This window comes from Schistocerca serialis, chromosome 8 (assembly GCF_023864345.2).
Source record: "Schistocerca serialis cubense isolate TAMUIC-IGC-003099 chromosome 8, iqSchSeri2.2, whole genome shotgun sequence".
Lineage (NCBI taxonomy): Eukaryota > Metazoa > Arthropoda > Insecta > Orthoptera > Acrididae > Schistocerca > Schistocerca serialis.
The window spans coordinates 384,967,189-384,986,501 of NC_064645.1; the positions used below are offsets into that span (position 1 = coordinate 384,967,189).

At 38.6% G+C, this 19,313-nt stretch overlaps 1 protein-coding gene across 1 annotated transcript in view; it reads left to right on the top strand.

Moving 5' to 3' along the window:
- LOC126416058 (glutamate dehydrogenase, mitochondrial) overlaps positions 1-19,025 on the top strand; it is a 168,071-nt gene extending 149,046 nt beyond the window's left edge. The window contains exons 8-9 of the mRNA XM_050083533.1: positions 5,144-5,298; positions 17,885-19,025. Coding sequence (XP_049939490.1) covers positions 5,144-5,298; positions 17,885-18,001 — 272 coding nt within the window. The 3' untranslated portion in view covers positions 18,002-19,025. The remainder of the gene's footprint in view (positions 1-5,143; positions 5,299-17,884) is intronic.
- Positions 19,026-19,313: the final 288 nt, after the last annotated feature.

Below are 19,313 nucleotides of genomic sequence, written 5' to 3' on the forward strand. Positions count from 1 at the left end.
TAGGGACGGGTGTGTTTCTGGTGCAAACGCCCGTAGCAACGGCAGGTTGCATTGTCTTTGATGTGTCGTGAAAACACGACATGGCTAACACAGTCAGTACCGTGGGAACGAGCAGTTGCGCAGTAGGCGTTGGGGTCCCGTAAACTGGGCTGTAGGCTGTGGCCATGGAGTTGAATTGACCCACCCCGGAAATAATGCGGAAGGCCGGTGTGGCAGACACAGGCAGTGCTGTGGGAGAGATGAGTGGCTGAGTGGCCGGAACTCTGGGGCCCCCTGCAAGTGCGGTGGGGGACGGGGGGGGGGGGGGGGGGGGGGGTGTTCGTAACTCGTATGACAAAAGTTTAAGTTATCGGCACTTGTTGAGAATGCCCCCTGTGAGGTTGCACTATAACTGACTGGTGGAACTTGTGAGAAGTCACGTCGGTGTGGTGAGACGCCATTGGAAGGCAAAACACCGAATGATGCACTTGAACCAACGTGTGGTGGAAAACTTCAGCAAATGGTTTGGGGATTGAGCATGGAGAAATGTACGCACTAAAATGTTATTGATTAGTTTGCCAGTGAGGCAAAACCAGAACGGGTAGCAGTTCATAGTGACGGGGTGTGTTTTGCAATAATGGCAGCGCAGCACCCGGCGCAACAGTAACTGTTGCTGTGGCCTGTTGAGAGTCAAAGTACATGTGCGAATGTAGATCGCTTTGAGCATTATATGATTGATCGGTAGATACACAGTTCTGAATATTAGGCACTTCACACTCCACATGTTGGCGAGCACAGTCCAGCGACATGAAACCTGAGTCCATTGTTTGTGTTAGCGGTGTAGCACTCGACCATTGTAGAGCGATAGAGTTTGAGGTTAACGTGGCTGGAGATAGTGAACCACTGTGAATTAATGTAGAACCGGTTGTTGGCGAAGGAATGAAGAGGTCGGGCGATTGTTGTTGTGCTTCCAAATCTTCGAACAAAGCATTGTGTGAGGTGGCCATAGTGGCGAGCGCATAACCAGTTGATTTACAACACCTGGTGCGGAAGTTGTGGAAGATGTAGAAACTTCGGGGTCACCAGTATGGGATCAGGATATGAGTAGTGGTATATGGAACAAACTGTCCCCATTTATATCTGCACATACATATATTTCGACAGTTATCATACACGTGCACACAGTCCAAGGTACAAGAACAGACTAAATTAACATGACAGCTCTGATGAGCGATCTGAGTTCCAAAGATTATGTTATTTATGGTCGATATGATCTATTGACACCACAACCTGTTAGCATAGTGGAAAGGAAATGAAACTGAAACGAATATCAGTGGCTTAATGCAAGAATGTCAGTTTTTAATGAATTTGAGATACATTACATAAGCAGCTAAGAAAATTAAGTCTTATATGTAAGAATAACTGAAGTCTAACTTCAGTTGGAAGAACAGAATGTGGCATCTGGAGAAAGTCATATTATGGACATGTGCATGCAACAATAACCAGTATGTACCCGGGTGAAGGATCTATCATGGTTTTCACTGCTTGAACAGTCAGTGTCAACTAAAGTTAATGTAACACTAGAATGCACCTGGCTATATGACATACTATTTACCATTGTTTATTCTTTGACTTCATCTTGTCACTGTTTCATCTCTGACATTATATTATGGTGGATATTGTGAAAACATGTTTTTATTGAGAGGAAGATACATTGCTGAGGCTAGCAGACATTCTTTACACAAGCAGTGATGTAAGTGCAAAATTTTCAATTTTTTGTGTGAGGAAAATGTGTGTGTTAAGAATTAAATTAACATACTTCCAGAAGCTGTGAGTTAGTTCAACTCAGTTAGACACAGATTTGGGATATCTGGTTTGAAAATGACTCCTCCTTTCAAAGGTGTTGATTTTTTTTGGCAGTGGCTTTCTATAAACAGTCCAAACTTGAAACTACCACTGTTGATATATCTGCATGGACTGCATCTGTAAATGATGCAACTAATCTAACAACAAAAAAGGAATTAAACCCTGTGTTAAACACAAAACATCTGCACAACATAACTGCATCTGAACCTGCTAGTTCTGCTGTTTTACTGTTTTCAGACAATCTATCTGAGCAGAAGTTCAGATTCATCCAATTTCGTGATTTTTAGCATGCAACAATAAGCAGTGCAAGAGAAAACATGTTATTGAAATTAATGGCATTGGTGAGGTTAAGTTACCAACTGATGGAACACCAGGCCAAATGTTTCAGAAGAAGTAGTACATGAGAAAGCAAACATCTGATACTGAAAAATGGCTCATAATATTTAGAAACCAGTCAGGATACAAGGGAAACGGTACATATTGACAAAAGGAGTGCAGCAGCTGCTTAAGAGATTCAAACAACCATGTAAATGTTGCAGAAAAGGCTTCTAGAAATTTTGTGGACAAGAATAGGAAAACATTTGTATGCAGTTTTATAAACCATTGAGCAAGGCACAAAATCGGCAAATGGCATGCTCTTCACTGGAATACTCTAAGAAAACTGTTCTTGAAAGAGAAGGGAATACTCCAACTGCAACTTTTCAAGAAAATATTTCCTGCTAAAATCTAGCATAGACTTAGTTCAGGTACACCAGATATTGTATATAAATACATTAACTTTTACCTTAATGAAAGTTTAAATCCGTATCGAAAAGAAACCTACTAGTAATTGACAGAGTAATGTAGCTGCATTGATTAAAAAAAAAAAAATAAATAAATCTACTCACCAAGCGGCGGCAGGAGAACACCTACACGAGAAAAGATTTCATTTACGCAAGCTCATGGAGCCAGTGGCTCCTTCTCGCAGAAGGGCTGAAGGGGAAGGAAGAGGGATGAAGGGAGAGGAACTGGAGCGGTTTAGGAAAAGGGGTAGAGTTTGGAAAAGTCATCCAGAACTCTGGGTCATGAGCGACTTGGAGGACAGAATGAGGAGGAGTCTTTCCTTTGTCTAAGTTAGCAGAATTGAGCCATGAAAAGAAAATCAGCAAAGAGAAAAGTAACTAAAATCAAAGGATTTATTTCCTATGCCTTGATTTGGAAAATTATCAACACTCCTTTTATACAGTACAGTAACTTCACATAAATGATCACTGAAGATCTCAGTTTAACTGTGAACTCTGCAGCAAAAAATCACAAATCTGCTCAGAGTTATGAGGGATAAAACTAGTGCTGGCCATGCATGAAATGAAATAGCTTCTTGTATTCACAAGAAAACGCTGCCATTACCTTAAGTAGTAGTTGATGGTGATATAGTTAGTGACTCCTGCAGTGGCCAGAACTGGAATATTGTCTCAGTTATGCCCATGAATAAGTATTTTAAGAGGAAAGACACTGTAGTAGTAAGTCAGAAATTATTAGTCATCCATTCCTTGAAGTTAGTGATACTCATGTGGTGGCCTCCATTCAAGCAACTTTCAGAAAAAAAGGGTACTAATGCGAAAATGGATTTGATCAGGTTAGTTTCTAGGAAATGAGTGCAAAATATAGTGGAACATATAGCAGAATTATTTTCTTTATTTCGGTGAGCTGCTTTATTGATGTCTTATGATCATAGAAAATCCAACATTTTGGGAGAGCCATTTACTTGGATAAAGAGAGAATGGTTGCTGAAATACATGTGTAATTCACCTGGGAATGTATATTATAAATTTCCCTTTGGCTCACAAGATGAGTTCAAGATACTAAATCTAACAAGAATAAGCAAAACATGCAGTGAATCATGACAAGCAACCCATTCACACACTTAGAGAATTATCATCAGAAAAGTCGAAGATCTAGGGATGTTAATGGCCTTTACACATCCACAGAGTAGGGCTTTTTACCAGAATGTTTTACCATGTCATTCAGGATGCACTGTAGAGTACTTACCAGATGAAAGTGAAGATAATGTTGCAGCACAAAAATTAGATTGTTTCATCTTTCTCTACTATGGACTGATACACACAATGATGATTCCAAATCGAGAATATAATCAGCAATTATAACATACAACATTATCATATATTGGTTTCTCTTTGTACCAACATATAGGGATAAGACTGAAATGTAGAACATGCACAAATTTTAATTAGCCAAATACCTGCATTTATTGCATTATTAAAACAGTAAAAATGGACACATTTTGTACTGCAATATTAGTCACAAAAAATAGCCAATGTATGAAAATCTTGACTGCTTGGTACTCTGCATTTCTCAGATATTTATTAAGATGTATTCTATACATTATGAGCTGCACTAGCAATGTTTTATTTGTCAAAACCAATTTTTGGGATTATGATCCATCAGAGGAACAGACAAGTGTAAGTGCATAGATTACTACAAAGTAAGATATTTTTAGTGCAGCTCATGGTGTATAGAGGATGTCTTTTAATCGGTGTATTAAAGTTACTGGCACTAAATCAATAAAAAAACAGTGTCACGAAAGTTCTAATTAAGGTAAGTCTTAAAGAATTTTTAGGAAATACAGATTCTAACATTTATAATAAATTTTATTAGTGTCAAATGTGAAGCTGCAGAATAAAGTGCTAACAGTGTTAATGGCACTGAGACTTTTCTCTAAATGTCAACACTCAGTCCTGACAAGTGATATCTTTGAAATGATTGTTCTTCCATTAAGCCACTTAAAGTGAAAGGTGTGTGTGTGTGTGTGTGTGTGTGTGTGTGTGTGAGAGAGAGAGAGAGAGAGAGAGAGAGAGAGAGAGAGAGAATGTAGCGAAGCAAATAGTGATTGCGAAATGCATAAATTTATATTCACAATGTGGGTGGTGATCTGTCCCTTCTATATCACACCATGATGGTTGCTCTGTGATACTGTTTATGCTTAAAATATGTCTGTAAATGATTGGTGGAAGTGCTGAATGCAGTGGCACAGTGCTTAGTGTATTGGACTTTGTCAGGAGGGGCGGGTTTCAAAACCCTCTCCAGCCATTCTGATTCAGATTTACTGTGGATTCCCAAAATCTATCATGGTGAATACTGGGGTAGTTCTCTAGTTGTTGACTAGGATTTAACAACCAATCTTCTTACTTTCCTACTTCCCTTCTTTCTTTTGTAGTTAGGGTCCATTTATTTTTGCAGCACATGTTGAAGTACAGAAAGATGGTGTGCCTCTGTAAAACCATTAAAATTGTTGTTACAGAATCTGTACAAGAATCTCTAGAGCGAAGATTTGGCAGAGTGGGTGGCAGAATACCTGTTACACCTTCTGAAGCATTCCAGAAGAGAATCTCCGGTGCTTCTGAAAAGGACATTGTACATTCTGGCCTGGACTACACAATGGAAAGATCAGCAAGGGTAAGATCTGGTCACTTTGTTTATGAAATAGGTAGAATCTGAACGGATAAGAAAAATATTATCCTTATCTGCATCTGCAGATACTAGTTCTGTGAAGCAATTTAACCCATCACTGCTCTGATAGCACATGTGCCTGGCCTGAATTTTTGTCTACTGAAATCCGCACTCGGCTTTGATGCAAATTAAGGCTGGACACAGAGGATGTCTCATATCTTTTGGGTCAAATTGAAACAGGTGATAGTGAGTCCACAACCGATTGTATTGAGATAGGGAACAATGGTCAGAAATGCATATTAATTGTGTTACGGGCAGATACAACGTGCATTACATAATAACAACATAGCTTGTAGTAATTGTGAAAGTTATGACCATCAGTCTCAATGCCTGTATTGCAATGGCACATGCAGTTCCGCCACACTCTAGCAGAGATCTCGGGTGTCTGTGGTACACTGGAACAAGCAGCAGGTTATAAAAAGTGTACAACCTGACCACCAGATAGACATAATGTTCACATTCTTAGCTCGTAACACATGTATCATGTAAGGACCAAATGCATTGCACTGGTGCATTAACCTGTGCCATACTCACACCACTATCCTTGGTGTCAGTTGTCTATTGTGTTGGGCAGCTTGTGATGTCAGTGATGAGGTGTGTTACTGTATATAGTGTGTGACGTGTAGTCAAAGGTGGAACATTGCTTGTAAAGAGATTTGGCAGATGTGCATGCATTTAGTGTACTGTGCAGTGGCATGTAGTGTCTGTAATGCAGCACGAATGTATGAAGAATGCTTTCCCAACAGGTGTCATCCTAATTGGAAGAAGTTTGTCTCCTTGGATACGAACTTATAAGAGATTGGGTCGTTCACGCCACAGTCGGCCAAGGTTCCCGCCAAAGACATATCTGAGCACCAGACTTTGAGGAAATGGTGTTGGATTATGTGGCTAGCCATAAAGCAGTAAGCACCCACAAACTTGTCCGTGAAACACTCACTTGGAAGGATATAGTGTGGAAAGTGCTGGTGGAACATGTATTACCCCCTATCATAAAGTACATGTGACAACACTGGGAGCAATGGATTTTGAGTTCCACATTTCCTTCTGTCAATGAATAATACCTTCCAGTGCTGTGGTGTTCAACTTCGTACAGTTTGAATTCTTCGTGGATGAGGTCTTACTCACCCAGCCATGTGTGGAGTGAAAACACTCCCCATGCCATCTACATCAGTAACCACAAGAAATAATTTTTTGTCACTGTATTGGTGGGCAATGTCAAAGATTACCTAATAAAGCCATATTTGCTGACTCCCTGTTTGACTGGCCCACATTACCTGGTACTTTTGCGAGACATGCCCCAATAATTCACGGAGACTGTACCACTTGTTGTCTGTGAAAGGATTTAGTTTGAACACAGTGGTGCACCAGCCCATTTCAGTGCTAATATTCACAAGCACCTGAACAACATGTACCCTCATCATTGGTTTGGAAGGGGAGGTTCAGTCCCATAACCAGCATGATTGTTGGATCTCTCATCTCTGGACTTCTTCGTCTACGGTTACGTCAAGACGTTGGTGCATGAAACCCCCATAGGTATGGATGAAGACCTGCTGCCTGTCTTACAGTATAACGGACACCAGGGATGTATGACTACTTAATGTGCCTTTGCCATGCATGCATTGAGATTGACAGTTGTCACTTTGAACAGTTACTATGAGCTATGTTGTCATGCAGTGTACTCTGTGTTTGTCTGTAACACTGTTTTCCCTGTTGTTGTTGTTGTTGTTGTTGTTGTTGCGGTGGTGGTGGTGGTCTTCAGTCCTGAGACTGGTTTGATGCAGCTCTCCATGCTACTCTATCCTGTGCAAGCTTCTTCATCTCCCAGTAACTACTGCAACCTACATCCTTCTGAATCTGCTTAGTGTATTCATCTCTTGGTCTCCCTCTACGATTTTTACCCTCCACGCTGCCCTCCAGTACTAAATTGGTGATCCCTTGGTGCCTCAGAACATGTCCTACCAACCGATCCCTTCTTCTAGTCAAGTTGTGCCACAAACTTCTCTTCCCCCCAATGCTATTCAGTACCTCCTCATTAGTTATGTGATTTACCCTTCTAATCTTCAGCATTCTTCTGTAGCACCACATCTCAAAAGCTTCTATTCTCTTCTTGTCCAAACTATTTATCGTCCGTGTTTCACTTCCATACATGGCTACACTCCATACAAATACTTTCAGAAACGACTTCCTGACACTTAAATCTATACTCGATGTTAACAAATTTCTCTTCTTCAGAAATACTTCCTTGCCATTGCCAGTCTACATTTTATAACCTCTCTACTTCGACCATCATCAGTTATTTTGCTCCCCAAATAGCAAAACTCCTTTACTACTTTAAATGTCTCATTTCCTAATCTAATTCCCTCAGCATCACCCGACTTAGATGATATTCCATTATCCTCATTTTGCTTTTGTCGATGTTCATCTTAAATCCTCCTTTAAAGACACTATCCATTCCGTTCAACTGCTCTTCCAAGTCCGTTGCTGTCTCTGACAGAATTACGATGTCACTGGCAAACCTCAAAGTCTTTGTTTCTTCTCCATGGATTTTAATACCTACTCCAAATTTTTCTTTTGTTTCCTTTAGTGCTTGCTCAATATACAGATTGAATAACATCGGGGAGAGGCTACAACCCTGTCTCACTCCCTTCCCAACCACTGCTTCCCTTTCATGCCCCTCGACTCTTATAACTGCCATCTGGTTTCTGTACAAATTGCAAATAGCCTTTCGCTCCCTGTATTTTACCCCTGCCACCTTTAGAATTTGAAAGCGAGTATTCCAGTCAACATTGTCGAAAGCTTTCTCTAAGTCTACAAATGCAAAAAACGTAGGTTTGCCTTTCCTTAATCTTTCTTATAAGATAAGTCGTAGGCTCAGTATTGCCTCACGTGTTCCAATATTTCTATGGAATCCAAACTGATCTTCCCCAAGGTTGGCTTCTACTAGTTTTTCCATTCGTCTGTAAAGAATTCGTGTTAGTATTTTGCAGCCGTGACTTATTAAACTGATAGTTCGATAATTTTCACATCTGTCAACACCTGCTTTCTTTGGGATTGGAATTATTATATTCTTCTTGAAGTCTGAGGGAATTTTGCCTGTCTCATATATCTTGCTCACCAGATGGTAGAGTTTTCTCAGGACTGGCTCTCCCAAGGCTGTCGGTAGCTCTAATGGAATGTTGTCTACACCCGGGGCCTTGTTTCGACTCGGGTCTTTCAGTGCTCTGTCAAACTTTTCACGCAATATCGTATCTCTCATTTCATCTTCATCTACATCCTCTTCCATTTCCATAATATTGTTCTCAAGTACATCGCCCTTGTATAGACCCTCTATATTCTCCTTCCACCTTTCTACTTTCCCTTCTTTGCTTAGAACTGGGTTTCCATCTGAGCTCATGATATTCATACAAGTTGTTCTCTTTCCTCCAAAGGTCTCTTTAATTTTCCTGTAGGCAGTGTCTATCTTACCCCTAGTGAGATAAGCCTCTACATCCTTACATTTGTCCTCTAGCCATCCCTGCTTAGCCATTTTGCACTTCCTGTCGATCTCATTTTTGAGACGTTTGTAGTCCTTTTTGCCTGCTTCATTTACTGCGTTTTTATATTTTCTCCTTTCATCAATTAAATTCAATATTTCTTCTGTTCAATTGTTACCTTATGCTCTCCCTGAAACTCTGTACAACCTCTGGTTTAGTCAGTTTATCCAGGTCCAATCTTCTTAAATTTCCACCTTTTTGCAGTTTCTTCAGTTTTAATCTACAGTTCATAACCAATAGATTGTGGTCAGAGTCCACATCTGCCCCTGGAAATGTCTTAGAGATTTAGGAACCAGGTTTTAAATTGTGTCTTACCATTATATTATCTATCTGAAACCTGTCAGTATCTCCAGGCATCTTCCATGTATACAACCTTCTTTTATGATTCTTGATCCAAGTGTTAGCTATGACTAAGTTGTCCTTTGTGCAAAATTTTACCAGGCGGCTTCCTCTTTCATCCCCCCCCCTCCCCCCCCCCCCCCCCCCCCCCAAGTCCATATTCACCTACTATGTTTCCTTCTCTCCCTTTTCCTACTACCGAATTCCAGTCACCCATGACTATTAAATTTTCATCTCCCTTCACAACCTGAATAATTTCTTTTATCTCATCATACATTTCTTCAATTTCTTCATCATCTGCGGAGCTAGTAGGCATATAAACTTGTACTACTGTAGTAGGCGTGGGCTTCGTGTCTATCTTGGCCACAATAATGCGTTCACTATGCTGTTTGTAGTAGCTTACCCGCACTCCTATTTTTTTATTCATTATTAAACCTACTCCTGCGTTACCCCTATTTGATTTTGTATTTATAATCCTGTATTCGCCTGACCAAAAGTCTTGTTCCTCCTGCCACCGAACTTCACTAATTCCCACTATATCTAACTTTAACCTATCCATTTCCCTTTTCAAATTTTCTAACCTACCTGCCCGATTAAGGGATCTGACGTTCCACGCTCCGATCCATAGAACGCCAGTTTTCTTTCTCACTGTTTTCTCTATCTCAATATAATCGGTTGTGGACCTGCTATTACCTCTTTCAACTTGACCCAAAAGGTTTGAGACACACTGTGTTTCGTTGACAGACATACCAAATTTGAACTCTTTGGTATATGCTTATAAGGGCAGCACATAATCTATTGGTTTCTTATGTATGTAGAAAACCATTAGATGAGAAGAAATTGCATACCAAATTTTTAACATTTAATATACGGTCCTCTTAATTTTGAAACACACTGTTCTAGCTTGTGGAGTGTAGTCAGTCCCTGTAAACAAAGGGCTGGCACACGAAGGAGCATTGTCACTTGATGTGAACAATCAAATGGACCAGCCAGTGGAATCTGACAATCTGGACTGCGTCTTATACTTGTAGTGACCCCCGACACCTGAATGCAATAGCTGCAGTGAGCTCTCCAGAGTGCTCTTGCTTAGTGACCAGTGGGAAGTGAAATGAAGTCCCAGTTTTGTGTCCAGAGCAAAACAAGCCACTGTCTTTGATTTACTCTTTGCCATAAAATACATAGCCAATTTTTGGCCAAATAGGTGATTTCAAATTGATTTTTTGTAACTAGGTGTGTGAAATCACTTAGTTTCACCTTACATGAAATTATGTCGATGGTGTTCAGTTTATTAGAATACTCTCACTAATGTTTACTCACACACTCATTCAGATGTCACTGTCACTGCAAATAATTAACTGAAGGCAAGAGAATCTTGCATCTCGCACATCTCCGGAAGCCTGTAACCATGGCTGTCATTGAGAAAGTGCTTCAAAGACTGGACAGAAGTTATCTTTGGGGCAAAGTGCAGTCACTAGTTGTAGGTCCCTTGGGTGCATTAAAGCGACAGTCAGATAAGAATGGAACTGGACTTTGACTTTACATGGGCCTTGCAAACATTTCAAGAAAGCCTGCAAACTTGAAATTTTTAGCTAAAATGACAACAGATTTACAGTGTCATTTCATGAAATCTCATTCATTGACTGCAGGTCACACAATTTGATGAAATGCGTATAATGAGATTGATATTGTCCTTTAACTTTAAACTACAAAGCAGTTTTCACAAGCTGTGACATCATCGCAAAAGAACACACTGACCCGTATATGTAAAAAGTTTCCTTTAATTTACGTCTATGGCCACAATCTTTTTTGTTTGACAGATTACCAGTTTTTATGAAACAGATCTGATGATGGACAGTAAAGACCGAAACCGGTAATATGTTAAACAAAAAAGATTGGCCATAGACGTAAATTAAAGGAAACTTATTACAAAGCAGTTTTTATTGAAGATATCCACTGACAATCTGTGGATATCTGCAACTGCAAATGTTTTATCAGCAAGGTAACAATTAATGTGGATATTTGTGGATATATGTGCAGGTACCTGCATCTGCACAGACCTCTTGAAATAGGGATTACAGACACATTGTTGTTTGCTGTCAGTGTATCGGGAATTTCTTTGAAGTCACCCAAGCTAAAAGCTCTTGGTATAATGTTTAAACTTAAATTTTATTATTATTATTATTTCATCGCTCTCCAGTATCATGTAACTTCATTCAGACTCAAATCATAGTGAATATAACTGTGGTATTAGAAGTGTCATTCAGTTTTTACATTAACAGGAAGAAAAGTGTATTTTGATAATGTTGGCCAGTTTTATTTCTGGTCCACAACCATTATACTCTTTGGGAATGTGTTATGGCATGAATGGCATATCTCTAGCATGTTTGTTTGTTTATTTATTTATTTATTTTCATTACAGCCATCGATGGGCTATGTTTACACACCGTCCCTCACTTTCTAAAGGTCTCTTCCTTCCTCTTTCACCAGCACTCCTTCATCTGATGGCTCACTCGTGCACTTTCTTCGGCCGAGAATACCTGTTCTTCCTTCCTTGTTTTCTTCTTGAAAATTCCTTCACCTCTGCAACCTTTTTCCTAAAGATCTGCCTGTTCACAATTTCTTCTTACGTGATCCCGCATTTTTCTAGATCCCAGTGCACTTCTTTCGGAAGTTGTCCTGGAAGAGAAGAATCTTGGTAGCGAGCCTCTCTGACTTCATTCTTTTAGTATGTCCGTAGAAAGACAGTCTTCTTTTCTTCATTTTGGTGGTGATATTTTCAAATTGTTGATAAGGTTCTTGATTTGATCTTAGGTGGAACATAAAGTCATTTGATATTTTTCTGGGCCCAAGAATATTTCTCAGGAATTTCCTTTCTTTCTTTTCCAAGTCTGAAAGTCTCTTCCTGGCTATTGTCTCAAGTTTGACGACTGTGCTGCAGTGTCAGAATTTGGCATGATATGAGAGTGATTTAGATTTGTATGTGTTCTGACACAATCTGAATGCTATTTCCATTTTTCTTGCCCATTCTTAAATTGCTGCCTTTTCATTGTTTGGAGTCAAAATCTCTCCTAGGTACTTGACCATCTGAGCTCTTTTGATGTCGCCATACTTGGTCTTCATTGTACAGACTGGATCAGTGGCATTTATGTTCATATATTGTGTCATCTCAAGAGATATTTGCAATCCTGCCTTCACTGCTGTTTCCTTGAGGACTTCATCTGATTAGTTGCAATTTGCAGATTGTCTGCAAAAAAACACTATATCATGTGCAATCTCAAAGCATTCAAATGTAAGCCCAGACTGTTTGCGGCCTAGCCTGACTCCATTTGGAAAGTTGAACTGACTCATTTCTTTTCGCCACTCCCTGATAACGTTTTATAAAACACTGTTGAACAAGATCGGAGAGTTCTGTCAGTTGCATGGTAACTGACACTATTTGTTTTAAAGTTGCATAACAAGTAGTAATGTACTTAAAATAGGACCTCGGTGTTTATAGATGAAGGTAAGTATTTTGTTTAAAAATACCACTGTAAACAAATAAACACTGATGTAACAGTAGATGATTCACTGTGGCTATGTAGTAAAACTGAAGAGGCAATGGCTTCTTTCAGGGTAGCAGAGCGGTCTTCATAATTTACTTGATCAAATTTATCTGTCATGAATGAATTACGCAATGTACTGGTAGTTCACAAATACAGTGTACAGATGAAGTTACTCTTAAGTTTCCACCTCTTGTGGATTCTGTTCTTTATAAGCCTGCAAAATTAACACTGAAATGAAGAGGGGTCTCCATTGTGCATCAGATAAATGTTTTGACACACTCGTGAGGACACATCTCGCAGCAGAACAGATAGAGTATTTTCTCTGAAAGTGTGGTATGTTTCCATCATTTTGATTTGCAGCTCCTTGTATTGGCCGTGTTTGCAGTTAAAATTGTTGGATGTGAGATCCGCCAGTCATGCAAAACACCGTTTTTCTCAGTACCCAAACATGTTTCGGCACCACTGTGCCATCATCAGTGGGTTTTCATTTTCATTTATTCTGCAATGTGAACATTTTTGTTAAATGATTATAAAATTATGTGCATTTTTAGTTTAAACAACAGATCGTTTCTTTTTGTAAATACCTTTTACATTTGGTGTGCATGAATTTTCTGGATCATATGTGTGTTAATTACTACAGGTAGCTTGTCATCTGCAACCAACCGATGTTGAAGAGAAAGAGTTTTTTGCTGGGAGTTAACCTATCTTCTAGAATGTAATTCAGTTTTTTGCTATGTTTTCGTGCCTACATTCATTTTTACTTAAGTTTTCATGTGGCAAGCACTACCATTCTCCGCATAATGCTGAGGTGTTGTGATGCACACATAACTATAAGTATTTTCCACAAATAACATAGTAAAACCCTCTTCACGTCACCAGAACACAGTGTGAATGTGGTTTTTTGTGTGTCCCAGCCCAAGCAGTGATCGTTTGTTCACCAGAGAGTTTGGCGCCAAATATGAATTTTTTAATTTGTTTTATCTTTGTGTGTGTGTGTGTGTGTGTGTGTGTGTGTGTGTGTGTGTGTGTTAAATAGTGTGCCCTTGCAGAGTGTAGTGTATTCGTTTAAGACCTGTTTTCCTCTGCATGGGCACACTATTTAACACATAAAAGGAACTTTACAAATAAAAACAGCACGAACAGATAAAGTCGACACACACACACACACACACACACACACACACACACACACACACACACACACACACACACACACACACACACAGATAAAATGCAAACAAAATTCAAATTTGGCGCAGAACTCTCTGGTGTACAAATGAACACTGACTGGGTTGGGACACACAAAAAATCACAATCACACTGTGTTCTGGTGAAGTGAAGAGTGTTTTATTATGTTATTTGTGGAAAATATTTGTTGTAGCTATGTGTGCATCACAACACCTCTGCATCATGCGGAGAATGGAAGTGCTTGCCACACGAAGACGTAAGTAAAAATGAATGTAGGCACAGAAACATTGCGAAAAACTGAATTACATTCTAGAAGATAGGTTAACTCCCAGGAAAAAACTTTCTCATCAACATCGGTTGGTTGCAGATGACAAGCTACCTGTAGTAATTAACACACAAATGATCCAGAAAATTCATGCACACCAAATGTAAAAGGTATTTACAAAAAGAAATGATCTGTTGTTTAAACTAAAAATGGACATAATTTTATAATCATTTAACAAAAATGTTCACATTGCAGAATAAATAAAAGCGAAAACCCACTGATAATGGCACAGTGGTGTCGAAACATGTTTGGGTACTGAGAGAAACGTTGTTTTTCATAACTGGTGGACCTCACATCCAACAATATGGTAAGTTTCTCCATTGAGCCTGGGTATATGAACAACAGGCACAGTCAGTCACCAACAATGCCAGCCCAAACATTGGCAGGTAATCTTTTTGCAGACTTTTGTGAGGATTCTTGATAGCCTATACATGCTAATACTGAAAATTTACAATCTGATCCCGTAGAAATGAAGCCTCATCTTTGAACAGCACATTTGCACTAAGATGGTGGTTGATACATTATTGAGTGAACTGTTCACAGAAGTGTACCTGTTCAGGAAAGTCAGCTGCTGACAGTGTCTGGACACCTCTGTGTGGTATGGATACAGCAGGTTCTCATGTAGCACTCTCCGGTCAGTCATGTGGTCAACATTACTTGTTGCCACTAATTCTTACACTGATAAAAGGGTTGTCATCATTTGCATGCAGTTTCTCCTCCAGTTGGTGAAGGTCTCATTCTTCTAGCCCTCCCGCACTTGCAAGTACAGTAGTAGGCTTAAATGTCCCATGCTATTAAGAAAATGATCATTTGCTTCAAAAGTTCTCGTCTGTGGGCACCATCGTCATGGTACAATACAAACAGTGAGTGCCCTGCCCATAACCAACTGCTAATCTGTACAGCAAGTGGCTATCTGCCAACTCTGAATTGAGTATACTTCCATTGCACTCACTGGAAACAAAATTCACACTGAACACCAAACACTTGATGCTATGTGGTTTATGGTAGTAGGGCAATGAGGTTAGTCACTTGTCAAGACAAATGGTGAAGTGAGTCACTTGCTGGCATTACTTACATTCTGGTGGAACAATAAACACTAGTGGGTATGTGACAAGAAAATAAACCATTTCTGGATCTGTATCCATACAGCACATTTCATTTGTCTGTGTGCAACAAATGTTTTTTTAAAGTTTCGCCATCCCTTTCGTCACATCATGTTTTCCTGTAGAAATTGCAAAAGAGATAGCTACATGTTGCCTGAATGTGATGTTGGCTACAAAAATCTTCTTCTCTTTGTACCTTGTAGGTACAGCTGAAGGCTAGCAAAAGTTTTTAGTAAAAGTTTAATTTTATGTAAGGTATAACAGCAAATCTCTCTGAACAAACATACTATAATGGGTGTCGTACATTTCATGGGATAGCAAGGAATTATTGCCATTAGAAGTTTTGGGTGGTGAAGTTCTAACTGCTTATGGGAAAGTTGGTTATCTGCTTGTGCATGTGCTCAAACCAAGAACTAAAGCTGCTCTTAACAGTACTGATAAAGTAGTTGTCATAATGGAACTCCACATTTGGAAAAAGAACAGTAGCAAACAGATTCATCTTACAGCTTCTGTCCCCATATTGAACATTACTTGGGCCTAACTGCATTTGTAATTCATCATTATGAGAGGTCAAATTAAAATCGAGAACCTTCGTTGTCTTTGACCTGACCAGCTTTCACAAATGGTCAGTCGGCTACACTTTCAGAGACTTCATACAGATAAAGACTTTCTAAAGTGATGAATGATGGCTGAGTGTGGCTAACAAGACACTTCCAAGCCACAAATCAAAGCAGGTCAAAACATATTTTCTAAGAAGGTGGAAATGATAAGCAAATTACAGTTGTTATCCATGTTATTAGATAAACCTAGATTTTGTAACATAATAGGAGCTCAGGAGGTATAAAAAAATCATATTGATCAGTCTACATGAAATTGTTTAAGTTGTTTAAACATTAGTTTATTAATAACTGATAAATCACACAGTATTAATGTTAATTGTTGTTGTTGTTTCTTAAAAAATGTCCATTAAGCAGAACTAAGCCTAGCTTCTTAATACTTCATCACACTGCATTTAGCAGCTATTTATGCTTCAACTTGCCTTGGCATACTGTTAAGCCTGCCTTGTATGGTGTCATGCATCTGTGGGGGTGATGATATCACACTTGAATAGTCTTTTCAGTGAGATGGACTTTTGTAGTGATTGTTTCCTTTGAATAATCTTTTCACCAGCTCCCAAATATTTTTAATTCGGTTCATCTCGGGCAAATTTCCTGACCAGAGTAACAAAGGGAAATTTTCTTTCTACAAAAAGGTTTTTACTGGTCATGCCGTGTGGCATGGAGCCCTGCCCTGCATGCACACAAATGATTCTCCTTTAGGGAACCATCATTTATTTAAGGTAATAGCCTCCTCCTTAATGCCTCATTGTACTGGTTTTGCTCATTATTCCCTCAACCAAGCACAAACATCCAGTGCCTTTTCCACCAATGACACACCACACCATATCACGAGTTCGGTAGGATGTTCCACAGTCTGCACAATAGTTGGGAAGGTACTTTTCACCAGGGCACTTCTGTACAAACTGAAATTTATTCACCAAAATTTCAGATGTGGGCTCATCACTAAAGCAATCCTGAAACAAAATGAAAAACTCATGATGATTTGCTGTAGGATTGGCCTTGAATGCAAAAAAATTATCACCACTGTATACTGTAGAATTTAAATGATACTGATTTCCAGAAGTCCAAATCTCAATATTTGTGCCCCTTCGTCCATGCAAGATGTTCCGGCATCACAGCAGCAGTTAATTTTGATTTTCGGGCAGGCCTACAAGCCTTGAAGTTCATTTATGAAAGTTTGCATCTTTACAGTTCTTTCAGATGTTGTAGTCCTGTTTCATTTCAATTTCTTTTGCACAAGCAAAGGAGAAGGAAAAAGAAGTCTATTCCAGGCCATTGATGTTACCAGGATAATCACATCATTGCTGGCTTTGTAATGGAGCCACACCTGCTAACATTTATTGTTGACTGAGGAGAATTAGCAACTTAATTAGCTGATAGGTGTCTGACAGGTGCTTTGGCAAATGTCGTTAATTGAGAATGTGATGTAGTGCATCTTGAACACACAGTAGATAGTTCATGTAACACTTGTTGATCATATGAATACTCAGTATTTTGTGCAGCAAAATCTGTGATGTGTACCTACAAGTATTTCGTTGCAAATGGGTAGCTTAATTTCACTTTGTCACAGTTATTTGTAATGATCTTCTTACTACTGTCCCAAATTGTTCAGAACCACCATCACTACTGTTGAAAAGCTGCACAGCACCATACGTGAATAGTGGAAATTTTCAGTACACATTGTTAGAAATTTGATAATTTATCATTACAGTTGTTTGTTGTTAATTAAAACAAAAAAATCTCATCCTACAGCCTCTTAAATTTTATAAATGTCATTTATTTACTCCCTGTAGACATGTAACTATTAACATTTGTCTATGAAATTAGTGTAGTTATTAGTGCTGTGTGACAAGGTTTTTAAAAATAATTTTTTTTCTTTCAGGCTATCATGAAAACTGCCATGAAGTACAATTTGGGGCTTGACTTAAGAACTGCAGCATATGTAAATTCAATAGAAAAAATATTTACAACTTACAAGGAGGCTGGTTTGGCTTTCTAGAAAGCAAGTTCTTTCAACATGCCATCCATCATTTTATAAAGACAAATAGTCCTGTAGCTGAGAATATGTTTGGAAGCATTCCAGTTTCAGTTTTACACAACCTTCTGTATCGGAAGGTGAAGATGATTCTGAATGGAAATATAAGGAAAAATGGAATCTTTACTTTCAATTCTCAGAATTTTAGAGAAATGCATTTTCTGGATGTAATATCATCATCTTTAGTTAAGAACATTTCAATTTAAAAATTCTGACCATTAACTGTACTTAAAATAGTAAGATATTAATCTTACTAAATACAAGATATTCTTAGACCTGCCCATATAGCACATAATATAACAATGCATATTATTGTAATTTTCACTTCGTGTACTGAATGCTTATATTTCATTTCTGTAATGATATTATGTCCATCTAGATATTTTTTGAGAAAAGAACATATTCATTATGTCCTGGTTTTTGTTTTGTCCACAGGATCACACTAATTGATAACCATGTAATTTGGTAATGTTCTTGCTCTGTGATAATGTCTTGTGTAAATGTGCTTTGAGCCACATTCTAACTTGTGTTTAACATAAGTCCCTGCCTACCTTGTGTTAATTTTACACGAAAAGCATTTAAATTTGCTATTAACTCTCCCATTACGCACTAATGGATATCTTTCTGTTGGTGTACAAATACCTCTCTGCTGATTAATATAATTTGATAGAAACTTTGAATTTGTGAAACATTTGTGTGTGTTATACATAAGTTTCAGAGAAATATACACAAAGAAACTTTTAACTTTTTGATGACTGTAATGCAGTGCTGCAGGAAGTCAGTGTAACATATAATGAATTTGAAGCACTCAATAATCAGTATTTTTATTTTGTTCATGTATTCACTGTGCTTCTCAGATGTGGCTATTGTCTTCTGTACTTTACACTTCATAAATATTTATAAGTACATATTTAAAAAATGCAGTTATTTGTTTCCACACTTTCATGTGATACCTAATAAAATAAAGAACTCTATTTTTATTTCTCTAGTTGAGTGAATTTTTCTATTATGCTTACAAAACATGCCTATTACTCAGAACAATATAGAATTTGTCTTTAATTAATGGGAAATTGTAGTTAGTATGAAATTGTACACCCCCCCCCCCCCCAACTCCAGAGAGTGTGTGTGTGTGTGTGTGTGTGTGTGTGTGTGTGTGTGTGTGTGTGTGTGTGTGTGTGTCATTGTATAAATGGAAAACATGAACCTGAGACCCAAGACAGCTAGTACCTCTTGCAGGATGAAAGTTTAACAATTTCTTGTTCTAAGTGTGTGTTTC